General features: G+C 36.7%; 2 protein-coding genes and 1 long non-coding RNA gene across 52 annotated transcripts in view; all 3 read right to left on the bottom strand.

The window, feature by feature from the left end:
* Positions 1 to 12,938, bottom strand: part of nherf1b (NHERF family PDZ scaffold protein 1b) — a 56,567-nt gene extending 43,629 nt beyond the window's left edge. The window contains exon 1 of the mRNA XM_087245429.1: positions 12,269 to 12,938. Within this exon, the coding sequence (XP_087101555.1) occupies positions 12,269 to 12,754 (486 nt within the window). The 5' untranslated portion in view covers positions 12,755 to 12,938. The remainder of the gene's footprint in view (positions 1 to 12,268) is intronic.
* Positions 7,219 to 11,661, bottom strand: LOC147846127 (uncharacterized). The gene is made up of 3 exons (XR_015481514.1): positions 10,991 to 11,661; positions 10,146 to 10,836; positions 7,219 to 7,848 (listed from the first exon to the last, which is right to left on the bottom strand). It is a non-coding gene; the product is annotated as an uncharacterized LOC147846127 (long non-coding RNA).
* Positions 12,939 to 14,396: 1,458 nt separating the features above from the next.
* Positions 14,397 to 27,577, bottom strand: part of zgc:112183 — a 55,264-nt gene continuing 42,083 nt past the window's right edge. For 3 of the 50 annotated variants that reach the window (XR_015479819.1, XR_015479797.1, XR_015479806.1), the window contains 7 exons: positions 26,288 to 26,340; positions 23,609 to 23,674; positions 22,000 to 22,056; positions 21,839 to 21,915; positions 16,196 to 16,496; positions 15,100 to 15,857; positions 14,491 to 14,923 (listed from right to left, as the gene is read on the bottom strand). Coding sequence is in view for 3 of the 50 variants with exons in the window: in XM_087242671.1 (XP_087098797.1) it covers positions 16,388 to 16,496; positions 21,839 to 21,915; positions 22,000 to 22,056; positions 23,609 to 23,674; positions 26,288 to 26,340 (362 nt within the window). In the remaining 47 variants the exon portion in view is untranslated. 50 annotated transcript variants of the gene reach the window in all.

Genomic DNA, 27,577 nt, shown 5'->3' with positions numbered 1-27,577 from the left:
ACTGGTGGGGGCACTAATCGCACGCCTCCCACCAGTGCCGATTTACAGCCATATCGCACTGCTACGAGTGTGATATATATATATATATATATATATTGGGGTGTAACGTTTCACAAAAATCACGGTTTGGTTCGATACGAACAAGAGCAATAAGCAGCTCCACGCTCATATCGCCTCTTGGCATCTTCTTCAATGTGCGCTCGCATTGACAGTTTTGCGCTTGAGCGCCTCCAAGTGCTGTTTACTGTAACTTCAGCAGCTCCGTGGACGTGAACAAAAGTGCCAACCTGATTGGTGGAAGGGTTTTAACGCGGCGCGCCAATACAAAAAAACGAGCACCAGGCGTTTTTATTTTTTAATGACGCTATTGCGCCTGGCGTTTTGCACATTGGTGTGCATGATCACATTGGCGCCCTTTATATAGTCACATGATGTTTAACGTTGACGGAAAACACAAGCAAAAAACGTCTCGGTGTTCTTTTTCTCTTAAAAAAAATTGCATAACACATACTTTTACATTAATTTCCTTAAAAAGAAACTAACCCACGCATTTACTTACTACTTAAGATTTTAATGCATTACTTTTTCCCCCAACACTGACTGTAGTGTATTGTTTTATACGACATTCATACCGAACACATTTTAAATAGTATATTTTAAATCTAGGCGAAGTGGTGGGTTAGTAGGTAGTGCTGTCGCCTCACAGCAAGAAGGTCACTGGTTCGAGCCTCGGCTGGGTCAGTTGGCGTTCCTGTGTGGAGTTTGCATGTTCTCCCTGCGTTCGCGTGGGTTTCCTTCGGGTGGTCCGGTTTCCCCCACAGTCCAAAGACATGTGGTGTAGGTGAATTGGGTAGGCTAAATTGTCATTAGTGTATGAGTGTGGATGTTTCACAGTGATGGAGTGCAGCTGGAAGGGCATCCGCTGTGTAATAAACATGTCGGATCAGTTGGTGGTTCATTCCGCTGTGGCGACCCGGGATTAATAAAGGGACCAAGCCAAATAGAAAATAAATGAATGAATGAATTTTAAATCTACTAAATTACAGAGCAAATCCTACTGTGCTAATGAAAACCGTGATCAAAATATGCAACAGAAATAATATTAAAAGAAGATTTTCATCAACTCATCAACAGTTTATCCATTTAATCCAAACTAAACCATCTCCGAAAGCTCTGCTGTGAATGTGTCCAAACAAACCGAGAGGAAAAAAAATCCTATATTACAATTATTAACATATTACAATAGAAAAGAAGAGGAAAATAATACTTCTGCAAAAACAAACTGAAGTGTCACGGGGGCGGCCACAAGACCACAGCTATTTCCTTTGTGTGGATCCCGAGGTTCTTGGTGATCAGTAAGCACAGCTCCAGGATCAGCCGTTTGGCTGGTGTGTAATGGGCTGACCGTGGGATTTCTGTTCTGAGATCAGTGCGGACAGACAGGGGAAGTGTGATATCTGCACATCCATGAAAAAACAATGAGAGGAAGCGGCTCTGTGTTCAGCCCGCGGCACCAAAAACCGAGTCCCACAGACTCTTTGAAGATCCGCTTGACAAAACAGCACATCACATGACCTGCGCTGCCCACACAGAGCTTTCTTTAGCAGTATGAGCATAGTCAGAGCTCAGAATAACGTACATGGGCTGACTTTCACTTAATAAAGTCGTGCATTTATAAACCAGGAGCATTTTTTGGAGATGTTTGGACATGTGTACGTCACTTGAAAGCTGAATAAATAGGCTTTGCATTGATGTATGGTTTGTTAGGCAATATTTGGGTTTTTAAAGTTGTCTAAATGAAGCTCTTAGCAAAGCACGTCACTAATCAGAAATTAACGCTTGTTAGGAAATTTACTAAATATGACCATTACATGCAACATACAGTAAAAGTCCTAAATGTTGCATAGTTCTGTAGTGAATACCAAGATATTGACGTTAATATATGTGATTAATTCAATTATCACTATATAATTGGTGCCCTGTGAAACTAAAATATCAATATTAATACTAATATATTGACGTTAATATTCCTTATGAATTCAATTATCACTATATAATTGGTGCCCTGTGTGAGGCTAAAATATCAATATTAATATCAATACCAAGATATTGACGTTAATGTATGTGATAAATTCAATTATCTCCATATAATTGGTACCCCGGGTGAGGCTAATATTAATACCAATATATTGACGTTAATATTCCTTATAAAATTCAATTATCACTATATATTGGTGGCAGATGTGAGGCTAAAATATCAACATTATTATCAATACCAAGATATTGATGTTAATCTCTGTGATTAATTCAATTATCACTATATTGTTTATGCCCTGTTTGAGGCTAAAATATTAATATTAATATCAATACCAAGATATTGACGTTAATATCTGTGATAAATTCATTTATTACTATATAATTGGTGCCTCGTGTAAGACTAAAATATTAATAATAATATCAATACCAAGATACTGATGTTAATATTCATGATTAATTCAATTATCTCTATATAATTGGTGTCCTGTGAGGCAAAATTATCAATATTAATATTAATACCAAGATATTAACATTAATATTTGTAATTTATTCAATTATTACTACATAATTGGTGTCTGGTGTGAGGTTAAAATATCAATATTAATATTAATATCAAGATTTTGACTTTAATATCTGTAATGTATTCAATTATAACTATATTATTGGTGCCCTGTGAAACTAAAATATCAATATTAATACTAATATATTGACGTTAATATTCCTTATAAAATTCAACTATCACTATATAATTGGTGGCAGATGTGAGGCTAAAATATCAACATTATTATCAATACCAAGATATTGATGTTAATCTCTGTGATTAATTCAATTATCACTATATTGTTTATGCCCTGTTTGAGGCTAAAATATTAATATTAATATCAATACCAAGATACTGACGTTAATATTCCTAATGAATTCAATTATCACAATATTGTTTATGCATCGTGTGAGGCTAAAATATCAATATTAATATCAATACCAATATATTGACATTCATATCTGTGATAAATTCAATTATAACTATTTAATTAGTGCCTCATGTGAGGCTAAAATATGAATATTATTATAAATACCAAGATGTTGATGCTAATATTTGAGATGAATTCAATTGTCACTATATAATTGGTGCCCTGTGTGAAGCTAAAATGTCAATATTAATATTAATACCAAGATATTGACGTTAATATCTGTGATAAATTCATTTATTACTATATAATTGGTGCCTCGTGTAAGACTAAAATATTAATATTAATATCAATACCAAGATATTGACTTTAATATCTGTTATAAATTCAATTATCTCTATATAATTGGTGCCTCATGTGAGGCTAAAGTGTCAATATTAATATTAATACCAAGATATTGACGTTAATATCTGTTATGAATTCAATTATCTCTATATAATTGGTGCCTCATGTGAGGCTAAAGTGTCAATATTAATATTAATACCAAGATATTGACGTTAATATCTGTAATAAATTCAATTATCACTATATTGGTGCCTCGTGTGAAGCTTAAATATCAATATTAATATAAATACCAAGATATTGATGTTAATATCTGTGATAGATTCAATTATCACTATATAATTGATGCCTCGTGTGGGGCTAAAATATTAATATCTATACCAGGATATTGACGTTAATATTTGTGATGAATTCAATTATCTCTATATAATTGGTGCCTGGTGTGAAGCTAAAGTGTCAATATTATTATTAATACCAAGATATTGACGTTAATATATGTGTTGAATTCAGTTATCACTATGTAATTGATGCCTCGTGTGGGGCTAAAATATTAATATTAATATCTATACTAAGATATTGACGTTAATATCTGTGATAAATTGAATTATTGCTATATGATTGGTGCCTCGTAGGGCTAAAATATCAATATTTATATTAATACCAAGATATTGACGTTAATATTTGTGATGAATTCAATTATCTCCATATAACTGGTGCCTGGTGTGAAGCTTAAATATTAAAATTAATATTAATACCAAGATATTGACGTTAATATATGTGATGAATTCAATTATCTCCATATAACTGGTGCCTGGTGTGAAGATTAAATATTAATATTAATATTAATACCAAGATATTGACGTTAATATATGTGATGAATTCAGTTATCACTATGTAATTGGTGCCTGGTGTGAGGCTAAAATATTAATATTTATACCAAGATATTGACGTTAACATCTGTAATAAATTCAATTATCTCTATATAATTGGTGCCCTGTGTGAGGATAAATCATTAATATTAATATCAAAACCAATATATTGATGTTAATGTCTGGGATGAATTCGATAATCACTTTACCATTGGTGCCCCGTGTGAGGCTAAAATATTATTATTAATATCAATACCAATATATTTTGACAATAGTAGGCGGTTCATTCCGCTGTGGTGACCCTTGAAAAGTAAGGGACTAAGCCGAAGGAAAATGAATGAATGAATGAATGAATATTAATAACAATAGCTTTTGTTCTTCTAGATGTTTTGGTTCATGTGAGTGAAACCAGCCCCGATACAAACCACACATAAACCACAATATCTCACCGACTCCTCTTCGAGTCAGCCTGCTTTGACAAAGTTCATATGTTTCCAAATCGGACAGATTCCAGAGTAAATGTGCCAGTGCGCGGGTGACGTTCACCCACTTTCTTACGCAAGAAACAGCAGTTGACCTGCAGAGTCACAGTCAATTTCACCCAACACAAAAGCACTTCCCCGCATGTAATTGGCTCCGAGCGAGAGCTTATGTAAGAGAGCAGTCGACTGTGCACAAAAGCCCTGATATCTGCACCCATTCACACTTCCTGCAGGCTTTTACGTGGAACAAAATCAATGGTAAAAGTATTGAATTAAAAAGCTTGTTGAATCCCTGCTAAAAAATCCAGCTTAAACCAGCCTAGGCTGGTTGGCTGGTTTTAGCTGGTCAACCAGGCTGGTTTTAGAGGGGTTTTGGCTGGTTTCCAGCCTGGTCTTAGCTGGTCAGGCTGGGAGATGACCAGCTAAAACCAGCTTGACCAGCCTAGCCAGGCTGGGAGCCCAGCCAAAACCAGCTATGTCCAGCTTAAACCAGGCTGGTCAAGCTGGGTTTAGCTTGATTTAGCTGGTCATTTTCCAGCCTGACCAGCTAAGACCAGGCTGTAAATGGCTGGAAACCAGCCTGGAAGTGGCCAAAACCCCTCTAAAACCAGCCTGGTCGACCAGCTAAAACCAGCCAACCAGCCTAGGCTGGTTTAAGCTGGATTTTTTAGCAGGGATAGCACAAACTGAAAACAAAAAATACACAAAATTAAAAGGTTCTTGCATTTTAATGACTTGAAATCCAGGTTTTGTATTTTTAGGTCCTGAAATTTAACATAGCTGTTTAATTAAGCTGTGAATATTTCAACTAAACATATTTCAAACATGTTTTAACACTTATAAATTCAATTAATCATATTCAGTTTCCAGATTTCACTTACAAAATACTCAATACCCTTTAAAAATACGAGGTATAATATTCAAAAGGCAATTTTCAGCTCATTTTATTTCAGTTCAAATATTCGCTTCCATAAATTCAGCGGCTCAAATTCGACTGTTAAAATTCGATATCACATCCGGGAACTGCAGGAAAAGCAATAGATTGCAGATTGAAGATCGCCAGCTGCTTTTTTTACCAGCGTTTATTTTAGATTTTCATTTTTATTAATTTAATTTAAGTTTTAGTAATTCGTTATTTCTCATAATAGACATATGTAGTTAGGTCCATAGATTCTAACATTTGTCGCTCTTTACACCAACACAATCGATCTGAAATAAAACGAACAAGATGTGCTTTTACTGCAGACTGTCAGCTTTAATCTGAGGGTATTTCCATCCAAATCAGGTGAACGCTGTAGGAATTAAAACAGTTTGAAACTGTGCCTCTCACTTGTTAAGGGACCAAAGATAATTGGACAACTGGCTTCTCAGCTGTATCGTGTGTTGTTCCTTCATTATCCCAATTATAATGAGCAGATAAAAGGTCCAGGTCACCACAGCGGAAAGATCCACCAACTATTCCAGCATATGTCATACACACTCATACGCTACGGCCAATTTAGTTCATCAATTCCCCTATAGCGCATGTGTAATGTGGGGGAAACCAGAGCACCCGGAGGAAACCCACGCCAGCATGGGGAGAACATGCAAACTCCACAAAGAAATGCCAACTGGCCCAGCCGGGATTCGAACCAGCGACCTTATTGCTGTGAGGCCACAGTGCTACCCACTGAGCCACCATACCACCGCCATAATCAATCATTCATTCATTATTTTTCTTGTCAGCTTAGCCCCTTTATTAATCCGGGGTCGCCACAGTGGAATGAACCGCCAACTTATCCAGCACGTTTTTACGCAGCGGATGCCCTTCCAGCCGCAACCCATCCCTGGGAACGCCATAATCATAAATAAATAAATAAATGACATTTTATTTTGGTGTATGTTCACTTTTAGGAAGATTTCTGTGGCAATTCTGTAAATCAGACCCCTTATTTCGCACTCTAAGAGCACAATGCCGAAAGAGCATTCTGGGTAATTTGGTTATGCAGATGACATGCTAATGAAAAGCGGGTTTAAGCCGTAAACAACAGCGTGACCATGGGGAGCCCAGCTGTTCTGGAGTCTGGCATGTATCCTGCTTAAGTAATGTGCAAATCATTATCATGGCAGCAGTTCACACAGAGAGCAGAGCCGAGCATGAGAGAGAGGAAAACCCTTCCTTCAGACCGCCAGACAGCCATCAGGTGAGCAGCTTCAACACGACCAGCAGGTAATGGTGAGACGTAAACGGTGTGAAAGTGTGTCCTCATGCTGTTTACTCTGGAGCAAGGCTGAATGGAGCTGTTTGTGTAGTGTGAGAACTCTTCCTCATCCTCTACACACAAACACACACACACATGTACAGCTATCTTTATGGGGACTTCTCATACACATGAGAATTATAATAGTGTGCATACTGTGTATTCCCTCCCTCTACTCCTAAACATATCTCTCACAGCATACAATCTGGACTTTTAGGAATACAAGGCACACATAAACACACACACACACACACACACACACACACAAGCTCTGCATCTGAAAAGATTAAAGCGCCTGACACTCAACCTTATAACATTCGTTCATTCATGCATTTTCTTTTCGGCTTAGTCACTTTACTCATCAGGGGTCACCACAGCGCAGGCCCGGATTGGCTAATCAGGAGGACCGGGAGAATTCCCGGCGGGCCGGTCCGTTTTTTTTGGCCGTGAGGGCCGGCGTCCCTAGCGGCTTGCACTCTCAGCAATCGCACTTTTTTCATTTATTAATTTATTTGACCATAGCCTCATTCTTTTTATTCATTATTTTGCCGCAGATCTGCTCTTTTCATTTATTTTCTCACAGCCCTGTGAGCAAAATGCAGCCTGCAGGGTAATGATGATGTAAATATCATCATTCGACCCCAAACAGCGGCACCTTAGGGAATATAAAAATTTGAACAATTAATATTAATGAATAATACACCTGCTCAATGAACAGCAGATGATTCACTACATTCATAAATCTGATGTAACTTTTCTCCCACCACAACTGCGCTATTGTGGTCTAGTGGTCAGCACGTTGCTTTAAGACGCTGCCGACCTGTGTTCGAATCTCACCTAAATATCATTATTTTTTTTTTTTCATTTTTATTGTTAAGACATATAATACTGTGAGGGATGTTGAACATTTAAAGTTCTAAAGCAGCTGTTTTCTTGAAAAAAAGACGTGAGAGTGTCATTAGAAACTGAACTGGAAATGACCTTTTTTTTTAATATAGTCAGTCGTGAACTGAGGCGGGCCGGTCTAAGGCTTGAAACTCCAGGGCTGAAAAGGAGTCCCACTCCGGCCCTGCCACAGCGCAATGAACTATTCTGCCAAATTTTTTATGCAGCGGATGCCGTTCCAGCTGCAACCCAGTAATGGGAAACACCCATACACACTCATTCACACACACACACACACACGAACAATTTAGTTAATCAATTCCCCTCTATCGTATGTGTTTGGATTGTGAGGGGAACCGGAGCACCCGAAGGAAACTAACGCCAAACAGGGAAAACATGCAAACTCCACAGAGAAATGACAACTGGCTCAGCCGGGACTTAAACCAGCAACTTTTTTGCTGTGAGAGGATTGTGCTAACCACTGCACCACTGTGCTGTCCCGCCAATTATTTTTATTATTACACAATGTTTTTATTGCAATAGTTTATTATTACATAACTTCCTTTGCGAAAAAAAGAAAAGGGTGAGAAGTATGTACTTGAGTGTGATGCTGTTATCAGACACTTAATTGCATGTTAACTGCAATAAAATGACAATATATTACGTTTAAATGTAATAATCGGACCTTCTCCCGCATAGCACATGTTTTCTGGCCCAGCACCGGGCCACACAATAACTTTCCCTCAACCCAAGTACCGCAAAGAATGACGGTCCTGAAGTGGACCATAACTGGATTAAATACAAGAGCCACACATGGGCCAAAACCGGCCTGAATCTCAGGCAATTTATCACCCTTTATTATTGGTAATGATTCTCAGCTATAAGTTTATACTTTAACCAGAATCCCCAAAAACTGAGCCATAACCCAGCCTAATGCTACCTAAACAATCGCCACACACCTCCCATCCACAACTGGCCCAAATGTAGTTTGCCGTCATGCATGCAGTGCCATCATTGTCATGCATGGCCCACATTAGGCTGACATTATGCATGCCAGTGCCGGCAACACGCCAGCAGTGCCATAATGAGGCCACATTTGGGATAAGTCCGCTTTCTATGTGGGCTGAGTCCTTTTTAATCCGCCTGAATAAGACTTATTTTAAATATCCAATTGCATGATTACCTCTGTGAAATATGGTTGGAGTGTGCTGCTTATTATACTGACGATAATGCCATTTCTCTTGAAATGTGTGTGTCATTAAACAATAAAACAATCATAATGATATGCATTCGTTCATTTTATTTTGAGCTTAGTTCGTTAATTCGTCAGGGGTCGCCACAGCGGAATGAACCGCCAACTATTCCAGCTTATGTGTTAGGCTTATTCAATTTAAGTTCATTCAATCCCCCTATAGCGCATGTGTTTGGACTGTGGGGGAAACCGGAGGAAACCCACGCCAACATGGGGAGAACATGCAAACTCCACACAGAAATGCCAAGTGATCAAGCCAGGACTCGAACCAGCGACCTTCTTGCTGTGAGGCCACAGGGCTAACTAACTATTAATCGTCTATATAGTAAACAACATTTTTTTACTTTGTGAATGTCAGTGTTTGACGGATCCCACACAATCTCTTCATGTTGTTCCAAAGCAAATCAATTAAGTTCACTTTACAAATTAAAGTTGATCGATCTTTGATTGATCATAAGACAATTAAGTTATCGCCAGTTAAGTTAAACAATTTATATTATCGACCCCCCTGGAATTAAGTTACTTCATTAGTTTTTACAGATGAGGTGTAGAAAGTGGATTCAACATGAATAAATTAAGTTGTCCACCCTCAAAAAAAAATCAAAAGTAGTTTGAACAAACATTTTTGGAGAGTAACCAATCAGATTTCTTCTTTCTTTCTGGCTTAGTCTATTTAATCAGGGGTCGCCACAGCGGAATGAACCGCCAACCTATCGAGCACATATTTTTTTCGCAGAGGAAGCCCCAACGTCTTATTTAAAATGAGCTGAAATTATACAATTCTTGATGTTGTTGGGTTTTTTGGGGTGGTGGTGGTGAAACAACCCAACAACAGCAAAAATTGTATTGTTTCATCTCATTTTAAATAAGTAGTTGGGACGTCACTGTGGCGCAGTGGTTAGCACGATCGCCTCACAGCAAGAAGGTCGCTGGTTTGAGCCTCGGCTGGGTCAGTTGGCATTTCTGTGTGGAGTTTGCATGTTGCATGTGATGGGTTGCAGCTGGAAGGGCATCTGCTGCGTAAAACATATGCTGGATAAGTTGGTGGTTCATTCCGCTGTGGAATAAGCCGAAAAGAAAATGAATGAATAAGTTAAAAAGGTTATCGAGCCCCCATCCCGACCCCCCACCCCAAAAAAACCCAACAACATCAAGAATTGTATAATTTCAGCTCATTTTAAATAAGACGTTGGGGCTTCCTCAACGAAAAAACATGTGCTTGATAGGTTGGCGGTTCATTCCGCTGTGGCGACCCCTGATTAAATAGACTAAGCAAAAAAGAAAAAAGAAGAAATCTGATTGGTTACTCTCCAAAAATGTTTGTTCAAACTACTTTTGATTTTTTTTTTGAGGGTGGACAACTTAATTTATTCATGTTGAATCCACTTTCTACACCTCATCTGTAAAAATTAATGAAGTAACTTAATTCTGTCATGTTGTCCCAACTCAAATCGAGTGTGTGGAAACAAACATTTTTTTTACAGTGCTATGTGTGTTTTGGGCGGCAGAGTGACTCAGTGGTTAGCAATGTCACCTCACAGCAAGACGGTCACTGACTCGAACCTGGGCTAGGTCAGTTGGCATTTCTTTGTGGAGTTTGCATGTTCTCCCCGTGTTGGCGTGGGTTTCCTCCAGGTGCTCGGGTTTCCCCACAATCCAAAGACATAGGCTATAGGGGAATTGATGAACTAAATTGTCCTTGAGCGTGTGTGTGAATGAGTGTGTATGGGTGTTTCCCAGTACTGGGTTGCAGCTGGAAGGGCATCCACTGCGTAAAAAATTTGTCAGAATAGTTGAAGGTTCATTGCGCTGTGGTGACCCCTGATGAGTAAAGGGACTAAGCCGAATAATGCGCTATAGGGGAGTTGATGAACTAAATTGGTCGTAGTGGATGTTTCCCGGTGATAGGGTGCAGCTGGAAAGACTGTGTAAAACATGTGCTAGATAAGTTGGCGGTTCATTCCGCAGTGGCGACCCCTGGTTAATACTAAGCCGAAAAGAAAATGAATGAATTATGGTTTATGGCTGTTCAATTTGCCTTAAAGCAATGGTCTATTTTTTTATAAAGGGCCAAAAATCAAATGTTATTGAGGTGGGCTGAAGGCAAATATACAGTAGGTGGGGTAATTTAACATGGGTAATTATCTATTTTAATAAATAATGTTTAAAAATTACTAAAAGACATTGCTTTATATTAACTAATACAGTGTATGTTTTTTTGTGCAATGAACTTATTCCAATAAAAACAAACCTGTCTAATTTAAAACAGAATTACACTAGTGTTTGCCTTGATTTGATCGCCGATGTCTTCTGCATATCCTCTATGCATCGAGTGACTATTTACATTTAAAATTCAGATTTATTTACATTTGATTAAAACATTTAATTTCAGTTTGATTTTTATGAAGCTCAGCAATGAAACAATTTCAAATTAGAAATGACGATCTCTGTGTTAAAGGCATTCGCCCCAACCCTCTATATCATACTCACTCTCCTCTCAGATGGGATGGTGGCCAAATCAAAGGTTACAATGGGCCAACTTTGGCCCGCAGACACTACTTTTGGCATCTCTAGTCTATAGAGTAAACAATATATTTTACCTCGTGTGAATTAAATTTTTCTTGCCCACCATAAATATTTTTGATAAAGATCAAATACAGTTTTAAACTTAGTTCGAGTCAAATTATACATTGAGGAAAAACTACATATTTTAGTCTACAGTATTATTTTTAAAGTTGGTTCAAAGTATGATGTTAAGAGTATGTTTCAGTAAATATAGTGCTAATCAAGCTTATATACTTCTAAGAAAATAAACCACAGAATTTCTATATAATATTATTAATAATCATAATAAATAATATTAATAATAATATTTATTATAATAAATAATAATAAATAATAATATTAATAATAGTAATAATAATAATAGTTATTATTATTATTATTATTATTATTATAAATAATAAATAATAATTGTTAATATTATTAATATAAATAATAATAAACAATAATATAAATAATAATAATTATTATTATTATAAATAATAATAATAAATAACAATAATTATAAATAATAATAAATAATAATTATTATAAATAATAATATTAATAATGATAATGATTATAAATAATAATAATAATAATAATAAATAATGTTAATAATAATAATGATAATAATAATGATAATAAATTAATAAATAAATAAATAAATAAATAAATAAATAAATAAACAATAGTATCTCGCATATCTGACCGTGTCTGAGCTGACGGATGTCCTGTGTTTCTCCAGCGAGGGGATGAACACCGGGATGATCTCTCCGTTCCTCTCGGGCACCGGCGGCGGCGTGTCCTCCCTCCCGGTGTCCTCCCTAACGATCTCCGGTTCATCCTCAGCCTCGGGCACCGGGATCCCCTCCGTGACGAACTCTTCATCGCAGCGCAGCTCGTGTTTCCTCAGCAGCTGATCGGTGTCCACATCCACCACTATGAGCTCCAGGCTCCCGGTGCTCTCCCGGATCCGCGCCACGACCTGCTGGTGGCTCTCGGCCTCCACTCGGGCTCCGTTCACGAACACCAGCCGGTCTCCAGCGCGCAGACCGGAGACCTCAGCTGGGGAGTCGGGCTCCACCAGCCGGATGAACTGCCCGGTTTTGCCCTTCTCCCCGTGCAGGTGGAAACCGTAGCCGGTGTCGCCCTTCTCCAGGACGCAGAGCCGCGGACGCAGAGATTTGCTGGGCATCACGCGGGTCACCTGTTGGTTTATTTAGAGTAATAAATAGTAATAATGAAAATAATATACCGGATGATGGAGGGTTCTGTTCACGGGTGCAGCATGATAGCCCGCTCCGCCTCGGTAAAGTCTAGCAAAGTAAAGTGTGGAGGGAAAGTTGTGCTGCTGGAGAGTTGATCATCCAGTACTGACTGACTCCTCCTATAGAGATCCTCCTCCTTCTCCTCCCGCTGCTGCGAGACTCTTTGTTTGTTTGTTTGTTTGTTTTGTGGTTAAATGTGCTGCTCAGCGGGGGTTATGAGGCATGACTAAAATTCCTCACCTGGGATAATAAAGTCTTACCCTACCTTACCTTATACCTACCTTAAAAAAAACTTCTACTGTTCCCTTAAACCGGGGGAAAATTTTATTTTTATATATTTTGTAATATTATATGCATTATTGCAATAAATGTTGTAATAAATAAATCTGTATTTGTTTGTTTATTGGTTTGTTTGTGTACCCTTAAATAATTCATAGTAACATTGGATGACGTTGTGAACTCAAAAGTAATACAGAAAGACAATGAGAATTAAATGACACTAATAATAATAAAAATATTAAATTACAGAGGCACAATATTACATTTTTAATTACACATTTTCAGCTGCACACTGTTTAAACATTTTGTAATTTAATAACTCTTCTGCACTTGAAGTGAAATTCCTGCACTTTATTTATCTGTCTGTCGCAAATGTAAACAATAGGACTTTTCATTAATCGTAACATTGAATGTTGTTAAAACAAAAGTAATACGGAAAGACAATTAGAAGAGAATTAAATTAAATGACAATAATAATACTAATAAATATAAATTAATTAAAACTATTTACGGGCAAAATATGATTTGATAAAACCTTTACACTGTTTCACATTTTCTTTTATAGCAAACATTTTGTAATAAAGTAGCCTCTCTTTGTAATAAAGTAACTCTCACACACACATGGGAAATTTCTGCACTTTTAAATTAATTAATTAATTATTTGTTAGTTTGTTTGTTTATTTGTTTGTTTATCACAGATGTAAACAATAGAACTTTTTAAAATCGTAACATTGGATGACGATGTAAACTCAGGAGTAATACAGAAAGACAATGAGAATTAAATAAAATGACAACAACAATAATAATAATAATAATAATAATAATAATAATAACAATGAACTTATAAAATAATTGGCAAAATATTCTATTTTAATGATACATTTTCACAGTTTCACACTTAAAAAAACATTTTGTTATTAAGTGAAACACACCTAGAGCACTTCTGCACTTTATTTATTTATTTATTTATTTATTTGTTGTTTTCTTTGTTTGTTTATCGCAGATGTAAACAATACTTAAATCAATAATTTTTATTGTTTACCACTGCAATAAATAAAAATAAAAAATGCATGCATAGATAAAAAGTGCAAGACCAGCTAAAACCAGACTACAAATGGCTGGAAACCAGCCTGGAAGTGGCCAAAACGCCTCCAAAACCAGACTGGTCGACCAGCTAAAACCAGCCAACCATCCTAGGCTGGTTTAAGCTGGATTTTTCAGCAGGGGTGTCACGTGACTCGCGGTGACGTCGCAAAACAAACATCGCGCCAAAAAGCCGTCAAGACCAAATCAACACGAACATTTATTAATCTGGCAGATGATTTCATACAAAACAGCTTAAAGGAGTGAATACAACACGGCCATCGACTCATTCACATCAGAGGAAGTTCACATATTCACTTTATTCAAAAGTACAGGACACATAGAAAGTTTAAAGGTAAGGCAACAATAAATCATTAAGCTCATTATTATTATTATTATTTATTAGTAACTCTCGGCGGGTAATATCGCCCCCCTGTGGCTTTAATTATTCATAAATTATGAAACAATGAAAAAAATCCTCACAAAACGTGTGTGTATGTGGTTACAGTGGACGTTCATGGCACTTCGTGATCACGGTGAGGAGAGAAATGCGTTCAGATGACAAGAAATCAACATAACTTCACATCAATCATACTGTGTGCTGTGACATACAGCTGTCCCTGCTGAAAAATCCAGCTTAAACCAGCCTAGGATGGTTGAATGGTTTTAGCTAGTCGACCTCTCTGGTTTTAGAGGGGTTTTGGCCACTTCCAGCCTGGTTTTAGCTGGTCAGGCTGGAAGATGACCAGCTAAAACCAGCTTGACCAGCCTAGCCAGGCTAGGAGCCCAGCCAAAAGCTACTGTATGTCCAGCTTAAACCAGGATGGTCAAGCTGGTTTTAGATGGTCACTTTCCAGCCTGACCAGCTAAGACCAGGCTGGAAATGACTAGAAACCAGCCTGCAAGTGGCCAAAACTCCTCTAAAACAAGGCTGGTCGACCAGCTAAAACCAACCAACCATCCTAAGGTGGATTTTTCAGCAGGGCTGACATATTTGACATGCTTCTACGCTAAAGAAAGCAAAATGAAGCCAAGGTTGTGTCATAATCAGGCTTGACTCGGTCAAGCTGTGCTATGATTGTTTTGTTTTCAAGTGAATACACTCCGATTGTAAACATAATACTTAACAGAAGCTGAAATATAAAGACTCTCTATATAAAAAAAAACACACTACAGACACACACAAGCTCACTGCCCAGTTAGAGCACATCTGCGTGGCGTATAATACTAATATATCACATAGATACCGTGTGTAGATAGAGGCTAAAACCATCGGAGAAACCCACACTGCACAAACAGACATCCCGGAAATAATCAGACACACCTGTAGGTATATTTATACTGTACACACCTGGATTAATACAGTTTATAAAGCAGACATCTTGAAACGTAAAGTACTCTGATGCACCTCAGCAGTAATTGGCTGTTGATTCCTGACTACAAAAGCGAACAGGGGCTTGGGAGGGAAAATGATCAAACTCGCACACACCAAGACGGCTCATTCTCTCACACAGGTTTGGTTTATGTGATTCATGAGGACTCTACATATTTTATATTGTAAAAACCATTTATTATAAGTCCTCTAGCCGTAAACCAAACCCTCCCCTGCTAAAAAATCCATCTTAAACCAGCCTAGGCTGGTTGGCTGGTTTTAGCTGGTCGACCAGGCTGGTTTTAGAGGGGTTTTGGCCATTTCCAGGCTGGTTTCCAGCCAATTCCAGCCTGGTCTTAGCTGGTCAGGCTGGAAAATGACCAGCTAAATCCAGCTAAAACCAGCTTGACCAGCCTGGTTTAAGCTGGACATAGCTGGTTTTGGCTGGGCTCCCAGCCTGGCTAGGCTGGTCAAGCTGGTTTTAGCTGGTCATCTCCCAGCCTAACCAGCTAAGACCAGGCTGGAAATGGCTGGAAACCAGCCTGGAAGTGGCCAAAACCCCTCTAAAACCAGCCTGGTTGACCAGCTAAAACCAGCCAACCAGTCTAGGCTGGTTTAATCTGGATTTTTCAGCAGGGTCAGAGGGAACACAAAAAACCCAGTTAAGATTTCAAGGACACTAGGCATGTCCTCATAAATCACCTTAACATTGTAATACCTAGGTCATTATACACATTTTGTCCTCATATGTCACATAAACACACACACACACACACACACACATAGGTGTCTTTGTGCACTAATAAGTGTGGCGTTGAGATCAGGATCACATAATGCCGCCGCAGCAGTTCGACTTCTGCTTCTGCGACTCGATATAATCGTGGATCTTGAACTTGGGCTCGTGAGGCTGCTCCAGGTTTCTGTGCTTTAGTTCTCTGTGCGGAAGAGAAAGAGAGAGAAATGGTTGAAAATAACATAAATATTAGGTATAATGTACATCCAGATGGCTGTTCTCACAGAATAAGGCCTGACAGGATTATCAGCAGGTGTTGTGTAAGACTGGAGGAATTTAGATGTACTGTATTCCGCTTATTTCATCCACATACTTGCATCCACATTTATATCTGCTTGTCTATCAGGCAGCGGTTTTTTAAATGTTTTTGACTGTTTCGCGCCATCTTGTGAATGAATAATATACAGAGATTAGTGTATGCTCCATTCAGCTTGTGATTCGACTATTTCGCGCCATCTTGTGTCTGAATAATGCACAGGTTAGTGTATACTCCATCAGCTGTTTTAGTTTCTGTCAGCTTTGTTTTTTTGTCTGTTTGGCGCTATCTTGTGTCTGAATAATGCGCAGGTTAGTGTATACTCCATCAGCTGTTTTTTAGCTTGTGTTGACTCTTTGGCGCCATCTTGTGTCTGAATAATGTGCAGATTAGTGTATACTCCATCAGCTGTTTTTATCCTGTCCACTTTGTGTTTTCGACCGTTTGGCGCCATCTTGTGTCTGAATAATGCGCAGGTTAGTGTATACTCCATCAGCTGTTTTCGTTTCTGTCAGCTTTGTGTTTTCGACCGTTTGGCGCCATCTTGTGTCTGAATAATGTGCAGGTTAGTGTATACTCCATCAGCTGTTTTTTAGCTTGTGTTGACTCTTTGGCGCCATCTTGTGTCTGAATAATGCGCAGGTTAGTGTATACTCCATCAGCTGTTTTTGTTTCTGTCAGATTTGTTTTGACTGTTTGGCCCCATCTTGTGTCCGAATAATGTGCGAGTTAGTGTATACTCCATCAGCTTTTTTTATCCTGTCCACTTTGTGTTTTTGACTGTTTGTCTCCATCTTGTGTCTGAATAATGCGCAGGTTAGTGTATACTCCATCAGCTGTTTTTGTTTCTATCAACATTGTGTTTGACCATTTGGCGCCATCTTGTGTCTGAATAATGTGCAGGTTAGTGTATACTCCATCAGCTTTTTTTATCCTGTCCACTGTGTTTTTGACTGTTTGTCTCCATCTTGCGTCTGAATAATGAGCAGGTTAGTGTATACTCCATCAGCTGTTTTTTAGCTTGTGTTGACTCTTTGGCGCCATCTTGTGTCTGAATAATGCGCAGGTTAGTGTATACTCCATCAGCTGTTTTAGTTTCTGTCAGGTTTGTGTTTGACCGTCTGGCGCCATCTAGTGTTTGAATAATATGCAGGTTAGTGTATACTCCACCTTATTTCGTTTCTGTCAGCTTTGAGTTTAATTAAATAATCAATTATTACTCTTCAGAACAACATTTTGTGTCTAACTTTCATGTTTTGTGGCAAGTAGCCATGTAATAAGTGGGATAAAGTACATCCAGGAGGTTGCGTTTTTGCAGAATAAACCCTCCACACTTACACAACCTGTCTGGCTTTATTCTGTGATAACAACGTCCTGGATATACTTTATCCCTAACATAACATATCATGAAATGTCATGATTGACCAATCACAATCAAGTATTCCAGTGAGCAGTGTAATGAATACTAAACACATTTAAATACTAATATAAATAAGTAATTAGCAATAAAATACGTTCTTCCAGGCAAAGCAAACACTGGACAAAAACGCCTTGAACTTCTTATGAAGTGGATTGTGAAGAATAAGTGCACTTACTGTAAGTGTATTGAACGTGCACTTGTGTACTTTAGCTGTGCAGTACTTGCAGATAATATAATATTGATGTAATAAAAGGCCACTTTGTACTTAAAGAGACACACTTTCGTGATTGTTTCTGAGGGCTCATTATGCTTCAATATCTGTATACTCACTCATTTGGACCTAAAGAATCATTTTTGTATTAAACTTTTAAAATATTTATCAACTACTGTATATTATTGTGTGTCATCAGTAACTTTTCAATAATGAAAAAATGGTAAAACATGAAAGGTAAAAGTCATAGTTTAAGTGTTTACTTCATCTTTATTACAAATGTTTATTTACAAACATATTTAAAACACATTTCAATATATATTAAGCATATTTAAGTTAACGAAATATGCTTTTCAGATAGATTCAGGTCTTACTTAAGTGGGTCAAAAACCCAAAAGTTCACCTGACTTCAATTGAAATGATAAAACATTTCCATTTAATTGCAATTAACATGTAATTTAGTGTCAATGTCATAACGTCTAATGCTCTTTTCAATCTCTAACTGTATTTAATATTTTACATCCCTTGTTTGCAATTAAATCCCATCATGACAAACTGTATATCATTGGAAAGGTCTAAGACCTTTCTAATGCATAATTTACCACAGTTTGTTTTGTAGGAAGAGTAACAGATTAAAAGTCATTTACTGTCACCCTTCATACTGCGAGAGCATTTATGCTTACATTTTTAGACAATAATATTATAATCTAAACAAAGCAATCATGTCAAACTATATATCATTCGAAAGCCTAAAATTCCCAGTTTTAATATCTTGTTTTGATAGATATTTCGGAGCAACAGTTATTTATTTATTTGCAACAAGGTTAATTATTAAAGTGGTAAAGCAATACTTTGCTACAGCAATCCACGTATAAACTTTTTTTGTTGATTTTTAAAGGCTAAATCCAAATTAAATACCAGCAAACTACCCATAGTACTTTATCATTTGATGTCTACTTCACAAGTATTGTCAAAGGTATGAAAGAATGCAGGTTATACTCATTAAAACACAGGGGGTGCACTTGCATGGTCACCAATGGACACTGAATGTCATCCAGTGGTCATGTTTGGTACTGCACCCAAACAAAATCATTTTTTAAGATATCAACTTCAAACTTGGAATATAACTTGCTTAGATATTTAACTTAAATCAATCTTAGGCCAAAACATGTTTTGCAAAATACATATTCTATGTAAAATTATACACATATAAATGCATCGTTTTATTATTTGCATAAACAAAGGTACTTAACTTATGTTTTGCTAACTTTATGAACATTTATACAAATCAGACGTCTGTCTTTTTTAAAATGAGACCAAGTTGATCTGATTCTTGATAGATGTTATAGAGCAACAGTTACTTATTACTTTAATTTGCAACAAGGATACTCACTATAATCGTAAAGCATTACTTTGCTACAGCAATTCACATTTTTTCGATGTTTTTAGAGGTTAATTTGAATCAAATACCACAGAACTACACATACTACTTTAGAATTTGATGTCTAACAAATATTGTCTAAAGTATGAAAAAAAATGCAGGTTAGACAGCTTAAAACACAGGGGGCGCACTTGTATAGTCACTAACGGACACTGAATGTCATCCAGTGGTCATGTTTGATACTGCACCCAAACAAAATCATTTTTTGAGATATCAATTTCAAACTTGGAAAATAATTTGCTCAGATATTTAACTTTGATCAATCTTAGGCCAAAACAGGTTTTGTAAAATACATATTCTGTGTAAAATTATAGACATATAAATGCATCATTTTATTATTTGCATAAACAAGGTTGCTTATATTTTACTAAACTTTTTGAACATTTTTAGCAAAAATCTGACGTCCGTCTTCTTTAATATGGAACCAGGCTGATCTGATTTTTAATAGATGTTATGGAGCAACAATTATTTATTACTTTAATTTGCAGAAAGGATACTCATTATAATTGTAAAGCATTACTTTGCTACAGCAATCCACATTTTTAGATGTTTTTAAAGGTTAAATTTTAATCAAATACTACTGAACTACCTATACTACTTTATAATTTGATGTCTACTTCACAAAAATTGTCTAAAGTATGAAAAAAAATGCAGGTTATACCCCTTAAAACACAGGGAGCGCACTTGTATGGTCACCAATGCACACTGAATGTCATGCAGTGGTCATGTCTGGTACTGCACCCAAACAAAATCATTTTTTGAGATATCAACTTCAAATTTGGAATATAACTTGCTTAGATATTTAACTTTGATCAAACTTAGGCTAAAACACGTTTTGTAAAATACATATTCTATGTAAAATATACAAATATAAATCCATTATTTTATTATTTGCATAGACAAATGCGCTTAACTTGTTTTACAAAACTTTTAGAACATTTTTAGCTACATTCTGACATCCGTCTTCTTTAAAATGAGGCCAAGTTGATCTGATTTTTAAAGATATTAATGAGCAACAGTTATTTATTACTTTAATTTGCAACAGGGATACTCATTATAATCGTAAAGCATTACTTTGCTACAGCAATCCACATTTTTTAGATGTTTCTAGAGGTTAGATTTGAATCAAATACCACCGAACTACCCATACTTCTTTATAACTTGATGTCTACTTTAGAAATATTGTCAACAATATTTGTAAAAATCCTCAGAACAGAAGGCGCCCCTATATGATCACCAATGTAAACTGAGTGCCATCCAGTGGTCATGTTTGGTACTGCACCCAAACAAAATCCTACTGAAAGCTCATTGTTTGAGATATCAACTTCAAATTTGGAAAATCATTTACACAGACTTTTAACTTTGATCAATCTTAGGCTAAAATGTTTTGTACAATGCATATTTTATGTAAAACTATACACATGTATCATTTTATTTTTTTGCATAAACAAAAGCGCTTATGTTTTACAAAACTTTTTGAACATTTTCAGCTACATTCCGATGTCCGTCTTTGAAAATGAGACCAAGCTGATTTGATTTTTAATAGATGTTAATGAGCAACAGTTATTTATTCATTTAATTTGTGACAAGGATACTCATAATCGTAAAGCATTACTTTGCTACAGCAATTCACATTTTTTAGATGTTTTTAGACGTTGAATTTAAATTAAATATCACCGAATTACCCATACTACTTTAGAATTTGATGTCAACATTACAAATATTATCAAAACTATGTTAAAAAATCTTGAAAACATAGGGGGCGCTCTTTTATGGCCACCAAAAGAAACTGAACGCCATCCAGTGGTCATGTTTGGTACTGCGCACAAACAAAATCCTACTAAAAGCTCAATTTATGAGATATCAACTTCAAATTTGGAATTTAATTTGCTCAATTATTTACCTCAAGCTAAAACATGTTTCATAAAATACATATTTAATGTAAAATGATAAAAACAAGCACAAATGTGCATTACTTTTGTTTTATTAAACTTTTTCAGCTACATTCTGACATCTTTAAAATGACACCAAGGTTAAAACTCCGCATCAATCACTGAAGATTGCCATCATTTAATACAATTCAACATGTCATTTTTATGTTTATGTTCAAAAAGTGGAGCATCGATTGTTGAAATATTGACGTAAAAGTCTCTCACCTTGCTATGGCATGGAAAGCGAGCTCCACATTGACTCCAGTCTTGGCACTTGTCTCCATGAAAGGGACGCCATATTCCTATATAACAGAAGCATATTGAGTTCATAAGGTTTATTAATTTTTTATAACAGTATGGTATGGTAAATACATGTACGCTCATACCTTGGCCAGCTTTTCTCCTTCTTCATGTGTAATGACTCTCTCAGCAGCCATGTCTGACTGCAAGAACACAATCACAAGTCATTTATTTACATGCCACTTTTCTTAAACCCTTAAGACAGCGGGACGCTTAAGTTTACTTCCCTATATTGCAATTAAATGCTAATCTAATTATGACAAATTCTATATCATTGGAAAAGGTCTAAGTATTTTTAATACACATTTAAAATTAGTTGTTTGTTATGTAAGAGTAGTAAATTAAAACACAATTACTCTTCAACCTGCGGGAGCATTGGCAGTTACATTTTTATATAATACTATAGTCTAAACAAAGCAATCGTGACTAACTATATATCATTTGAAAGCCTAAAAGGTGTAGTTTCTACATCTGGTGACTGACTTTTGATAGATGTTACTGAGCAACAGTTATTTATTAACTTAATTTGCGACAAGGAAACTCTTCAGAGTTGTAAAGCATTACTTTGCTACAGCAATCTACATTTTTTAGATGGTTTTAGGGTGCAAATTTAAATCTAATAACTGCATGTACTACTTTAGAAATGGATGTCTACTTTACAAATATTGTTAAAAGTATGAAAAAATATGTTACATATTCCTCAAAACATAGGGGGGCACTTTTGTATGGTCACCAATGGAAACTGAGTGTCATCTAGTGGTCATGTTTGGTACTACACCCAAACAAAATCCTACTGAAAGCTCATTCTTTTAGATATCAACTTCAGAATATAATTTGCTCAGATATTTAACTTAGATTTTTCTGTCAATGTTAGGCTAAACATGTTCTGCAAAATACACATTTAATGTAAAATGGTAAAGAAAATAAACACACAGGCACATTACTGATGTTTTACTAACCCATTGGAACTTTTTCAGCTACAATCTGGTAATGTCTAGTTCTTTAGTCTTCTCGAAAATGAGTCCAAAGTTACAGTAAACCTCTGCACCAATGCGTTGAAGATTGCCATGATGTCATTTTCATGTTTATGCTCAAAAAGTGGGGACAGTTAAGTTAATGATGTATAATCTATACCTGTATATAATCATAAATGTACATTAATCATGAGCATGTGCCTTTGTGCTCATGGCTGCCTTTAATGTGTTGCCCAAAATGTGCGTCTGAAGTACGACATAACTATTTGTTATGTCGTGATCACGAGAAAACGAGAGGAAAAAAAGTATCTGAACGCATGGCCTTCAGTACAATTAAGCAAATGGTGCCAGTTTCCATTTTCATCTGAACTATAGTGAACTCACACACATCAAACTGAGGAGTTCTGGCTGGAGTGGTCCACCAGGGGGCGCTATTTAATCCACTGTAAAACCAGTTTGAGCAGTTTAACCAGAGCACACCCTGACCACACAACAACAGATTAAAACTACAGCAGACCAGCGTGGCAGAAACGCTTGTGGCTAAAACGAATTGCTTAAATCAAACACACAACAGACAAGCACAGAACAAATAAGCAGATCTAAAACTATGTGTGTGTGTGTGTGTGTGTGTGTGTGTGTGTGTGTGTGCATTAAAACATATTTGCACCTCAGAAGAGGGTCTGCTGATCTCAGTTCACTTCTTTCAGGAAGTCCCACTTACCTTGTTGCCAAGCAACATGATGACCACATCCTTCTGTGCGTATTCATAGATCTCAGTCAGCCAGGCCTGTGTAGACACACACACACACTCTGAAGGACAAGAAACACGTCTGCAGCACAAATAAACGGCACTTCACGACCCACGCCTACAGCAGAACAGAGGAGATGGCATGAGGACGTGTGTGTGTGTGTGTGTGTGTGTTTGTGTGCTCGCGTTTGTCATATCTGGACATAATGCGCATAATGTCATGGGTATGACACAGGTGTTACAAGGCAATAATAAACGATGATGACTTTGCTGATGTCCCCTTTTCAAAAGGCTTATAGGTCAAACAGAATGACTGTGTTTCGAGAGGTAAATGGGTGGAGTTGGGGGAGTAAAACAGAAAATATAGTTTGTACAGTACAAAAACTATGAAAATCCTTGAAATGTCCCCACAATTCATAAAAAATTACGCTGTATGTGTGTGTATGTGTATATATATATATATATGTGTGTGTGTGGGGGGGGGGGGGGTGTATATATATATATATATATATGTATATATATATATATATATATATATATATATATGTATTATGCGGTTCTGGTGCTATCTTGTGGATAGACAACGTCAACCGTCTTTGCCAGCCGATGAGGTCTCAGAAAATATTTATATATATATATATATATATATATATATATATATATATATATATATATATATATATATATATATATATATATATATACATACATACACCCACACACACTCACAACAGTTCTGACTGGTTCTTGAATCTGATTGGCTCATAGTCGTGCGATATTTTGCCAGTAACATCACACAAAGGCCTCTTCACCCTTCACCTCTGTGTATTACTCCGCCCACATACAGCAAGCATCAAGCAGGCTACAGTTTGACAAATATTACTGCTGTTAGACAGCAAAATGTACGTTTAAGGCTTTTTTAGTCGAGAATGTAGTTGTTTAGATTGCAATTATGCAGTTTATTTATAAGAATAATGCCTATTTTAAAATATTTTCTGAGACCTCATCGGCTGCCAAAGACGGTTGATGTTGTCTATCCACAAGATGGCACCAGAACCGCATAGTAGGCCCTTGCTCAGTGTGTTCTCTTGAGCACGAATAAAAAACTGAAAAATGAAAGCCTTGTGGTTTTTAAGGTGGACCAGATAGAGTCAATAAGAACCTGCGAAAAAGAAGCTGGATTCAGCCTCGTCCCTCCTTATCGCAAACACAACAGCAGTCTGGTGAGAAATCTCTGTAGACGGAGGGCATTTCATGTCACGTTCAGCCTTACAATCTTAAAATGTGAGCAAAATTCAGCTGTTTAGTCATCATCTTAAGGTGGTCACACACCAGAAGCGCCGCTTCACATTACGCTATAGAGAATCATTCAAACACTAGCTCTAAAGTGACATTGGTGAATTAGTAACAGCTTCTGCTGTTTTGACGTCAGGTGCAGATGTGAATGAATGGCGGAAGAAAGTAGTTCCTAATACAAAAGGGTTTCCGACTCTCTGTGTTTGATTTTCTTTTTTATGTACAAGATTGTGCTGTCAAACTGTTGTATGAACGCAATATCACACTCGTAGCAGTGTGCTATGGCTGTATACTAGCACTATTGGGGCGCTAAGGCCCTCAGCCTGCGGCCTCGTGCCAACGCAGAACGGACGCCTCCCACCAGTGCTGATATACAGCCATAGCACACTGCTACGAGTAAACCTTGCCATAAAAAAAAATTAGTTTTCACCAAAATATGTAAACTGTTAAGTTTTTTTGTGTAGGTTTGTATTTTACAGTAATTTATAAATACTCAAAAATGTCTCTGTCAATGTTTTCATACAATTATATTTGATTTACCAAAGCCACAGAGGTGGCAATTTGACATCGGTCACATCCATAACGGAGAAATGTCACATCCATAACAACACTTTTCCCTCATAAATGCAAAAATGTCATATTGACATATTTTATCCTGTTGATGAGCATTATTTCAGTTGAGTTGTGCAGTTTAAATCACAGAATTTCTACAAAGTATATCGTAGACTGCAAACTCGCATACTTTTTTGGTCACATCCATAATGCATGCTTATTTTTCTCATTTAAAGTACAAAACATGTTTACAGATTGATATTTTTCTGGTCCTTTAACTCTGTGGTCAGTTGTTCTGGAAAATATAAACAAAAGTTTCTGTTTTTTTTCCCCCCAATTTCTGTTCAATGGAGTGCCGATTTTTTTCGACACATTTCTGATCATAATAGTTTTAATAACTCATCTGTAATAACCTATTTATTTTATCTTTGCCATGATAACAGCAAATAACTAGGTTAACTAGGCAAGTTATTGTATATTGATGGTTTGTTTTGTAGACTATCTGGGAAAAAATTAGCTTAAAGGGACTAATAATTTTTACCCTTAAATGGTTCATAAAAAAAACTGCTTTTATTCAAGCCAAAATAAAACAAATAAGATTTTGTCTAGAAGAAAAAATATTATCAGACATACTGTGAACATTTCCTTTATCTGTTAAACATCATTAGGGAAATATTCAAAAAAGGGGAAAAAAAAATCAAATAATAATTCTGACGTCAACTGTAAACATATATATACATACACATATATAAATACATATATGTGTGTGTGTGTGTATGTGTGCGTGTCTGTATATGCTCTTACCCGTATGTTGTCGAAGGATGATTTTCTGGTGATGTCGTAGAGCAGCAGTAGAGCTGTAACACAGAGCACAGAGTGTTCAGGTCATTCACAGCTCAGCCTTACAGTAATTAAACAGCGGCTGCAGTCTGACACGTTCAGCACTCATGGAGACTGTACTGATCTCAGTTCAGCGCTTCACACAGACCCAAGTCACATCGCTGAGACACTGCCTACAGATCATTTGTTTGTTTGTGGTTTGTTTTTGGTTTAAGCCAAGCTGGGTTCACCTTATAGTTATATCACGGCAACTGTTATAGGTAGGGTTGTCGTGATATCAATAATTAATCTTACTATACTACACAAGCTGAAGTATCACAATATCAAAAAATTATAAAAAATTAAAAATATATATATATATATTAGGGATGTAACGGTTTTGTAAATACCGTCATACCGCAATAGCAATTTTTTTCAATATTACCGAAGTCGCATGACTCGGTAAAACTATAGGTCTTCTGAGAAAATTTGCTCAGGCGAATGAAGCGAACGGGAGGTAGCGGAAACTACAATTCCCATCAGCCCAGGCTCGGCCATCATCCCTTGCGGTCTGTTGTCGCTACAGATCCAGTAATGCGGAAATGGAGTGTGCTGCTAGTAGCGGAGATAAAAAAAAGATGGAAATGATCGAACCTAAAGCGGGTGTTGTCGCCGCGCACGTACTGAATAGCGGTGTTGTCGCGCGCGTTCTGATCAGCTGTGTTGTCGCGTACATACTGAATAGCTGTGTTGTCGCGCGCGTTCTGATCAGCTGTGTTGTCGCGCGCGTATTGTAAAGCGGGGAGAGGGGGTTGAGCGCGCATACTCAAGAGCGGTGTTGTCGCGCACCTACTGAAACAGGACGCTAATATCACCAAGCATTCCCGTTTTATTAAGGTGTATCCACATAAATGGCATATATATATATATATATATATATATATATATATATATATATATATATATATATATGTATATATATATATATATATATATATGTATATATATATATATATATATATATATATATATATATATATATATATATATATATATATATATATGCCATTTATGTGGATACACCTTAATAAAACGGGAATGCTTGGTGATATTAGCGTCCTGTTTGTGGCAAATTAGTATATGTAAGGCTGCAAACATTTCAAGATGGGTGGTGAAAAAAAAAAAAAAAAAGATGGGTGGTGACCATAGTGGCCATTTTAAAGTCGGCCATCTTGGAACCAAATTTAGTTTTTTCAATAGGAGGAGGGTCATTTG

This window comes from Danio rerio, chromosome 3 (genome assembly GCF_052040795.2).
Source record: "Danio rerio strain M-AB ecotype USA chromosome 3, GRCz13ab, whole genome shotgun sequence".
Lineage (NCBI taxonomy): Eukaryota > Metazoa > Chordata > Actinopteri > Cypriniformes > Danionidae > Danio > Danio rerio.
Note: the sequence above shows the minus strand (reverse complement) of the source record. Positions and strands in the feature narration are given on the sequence as shown.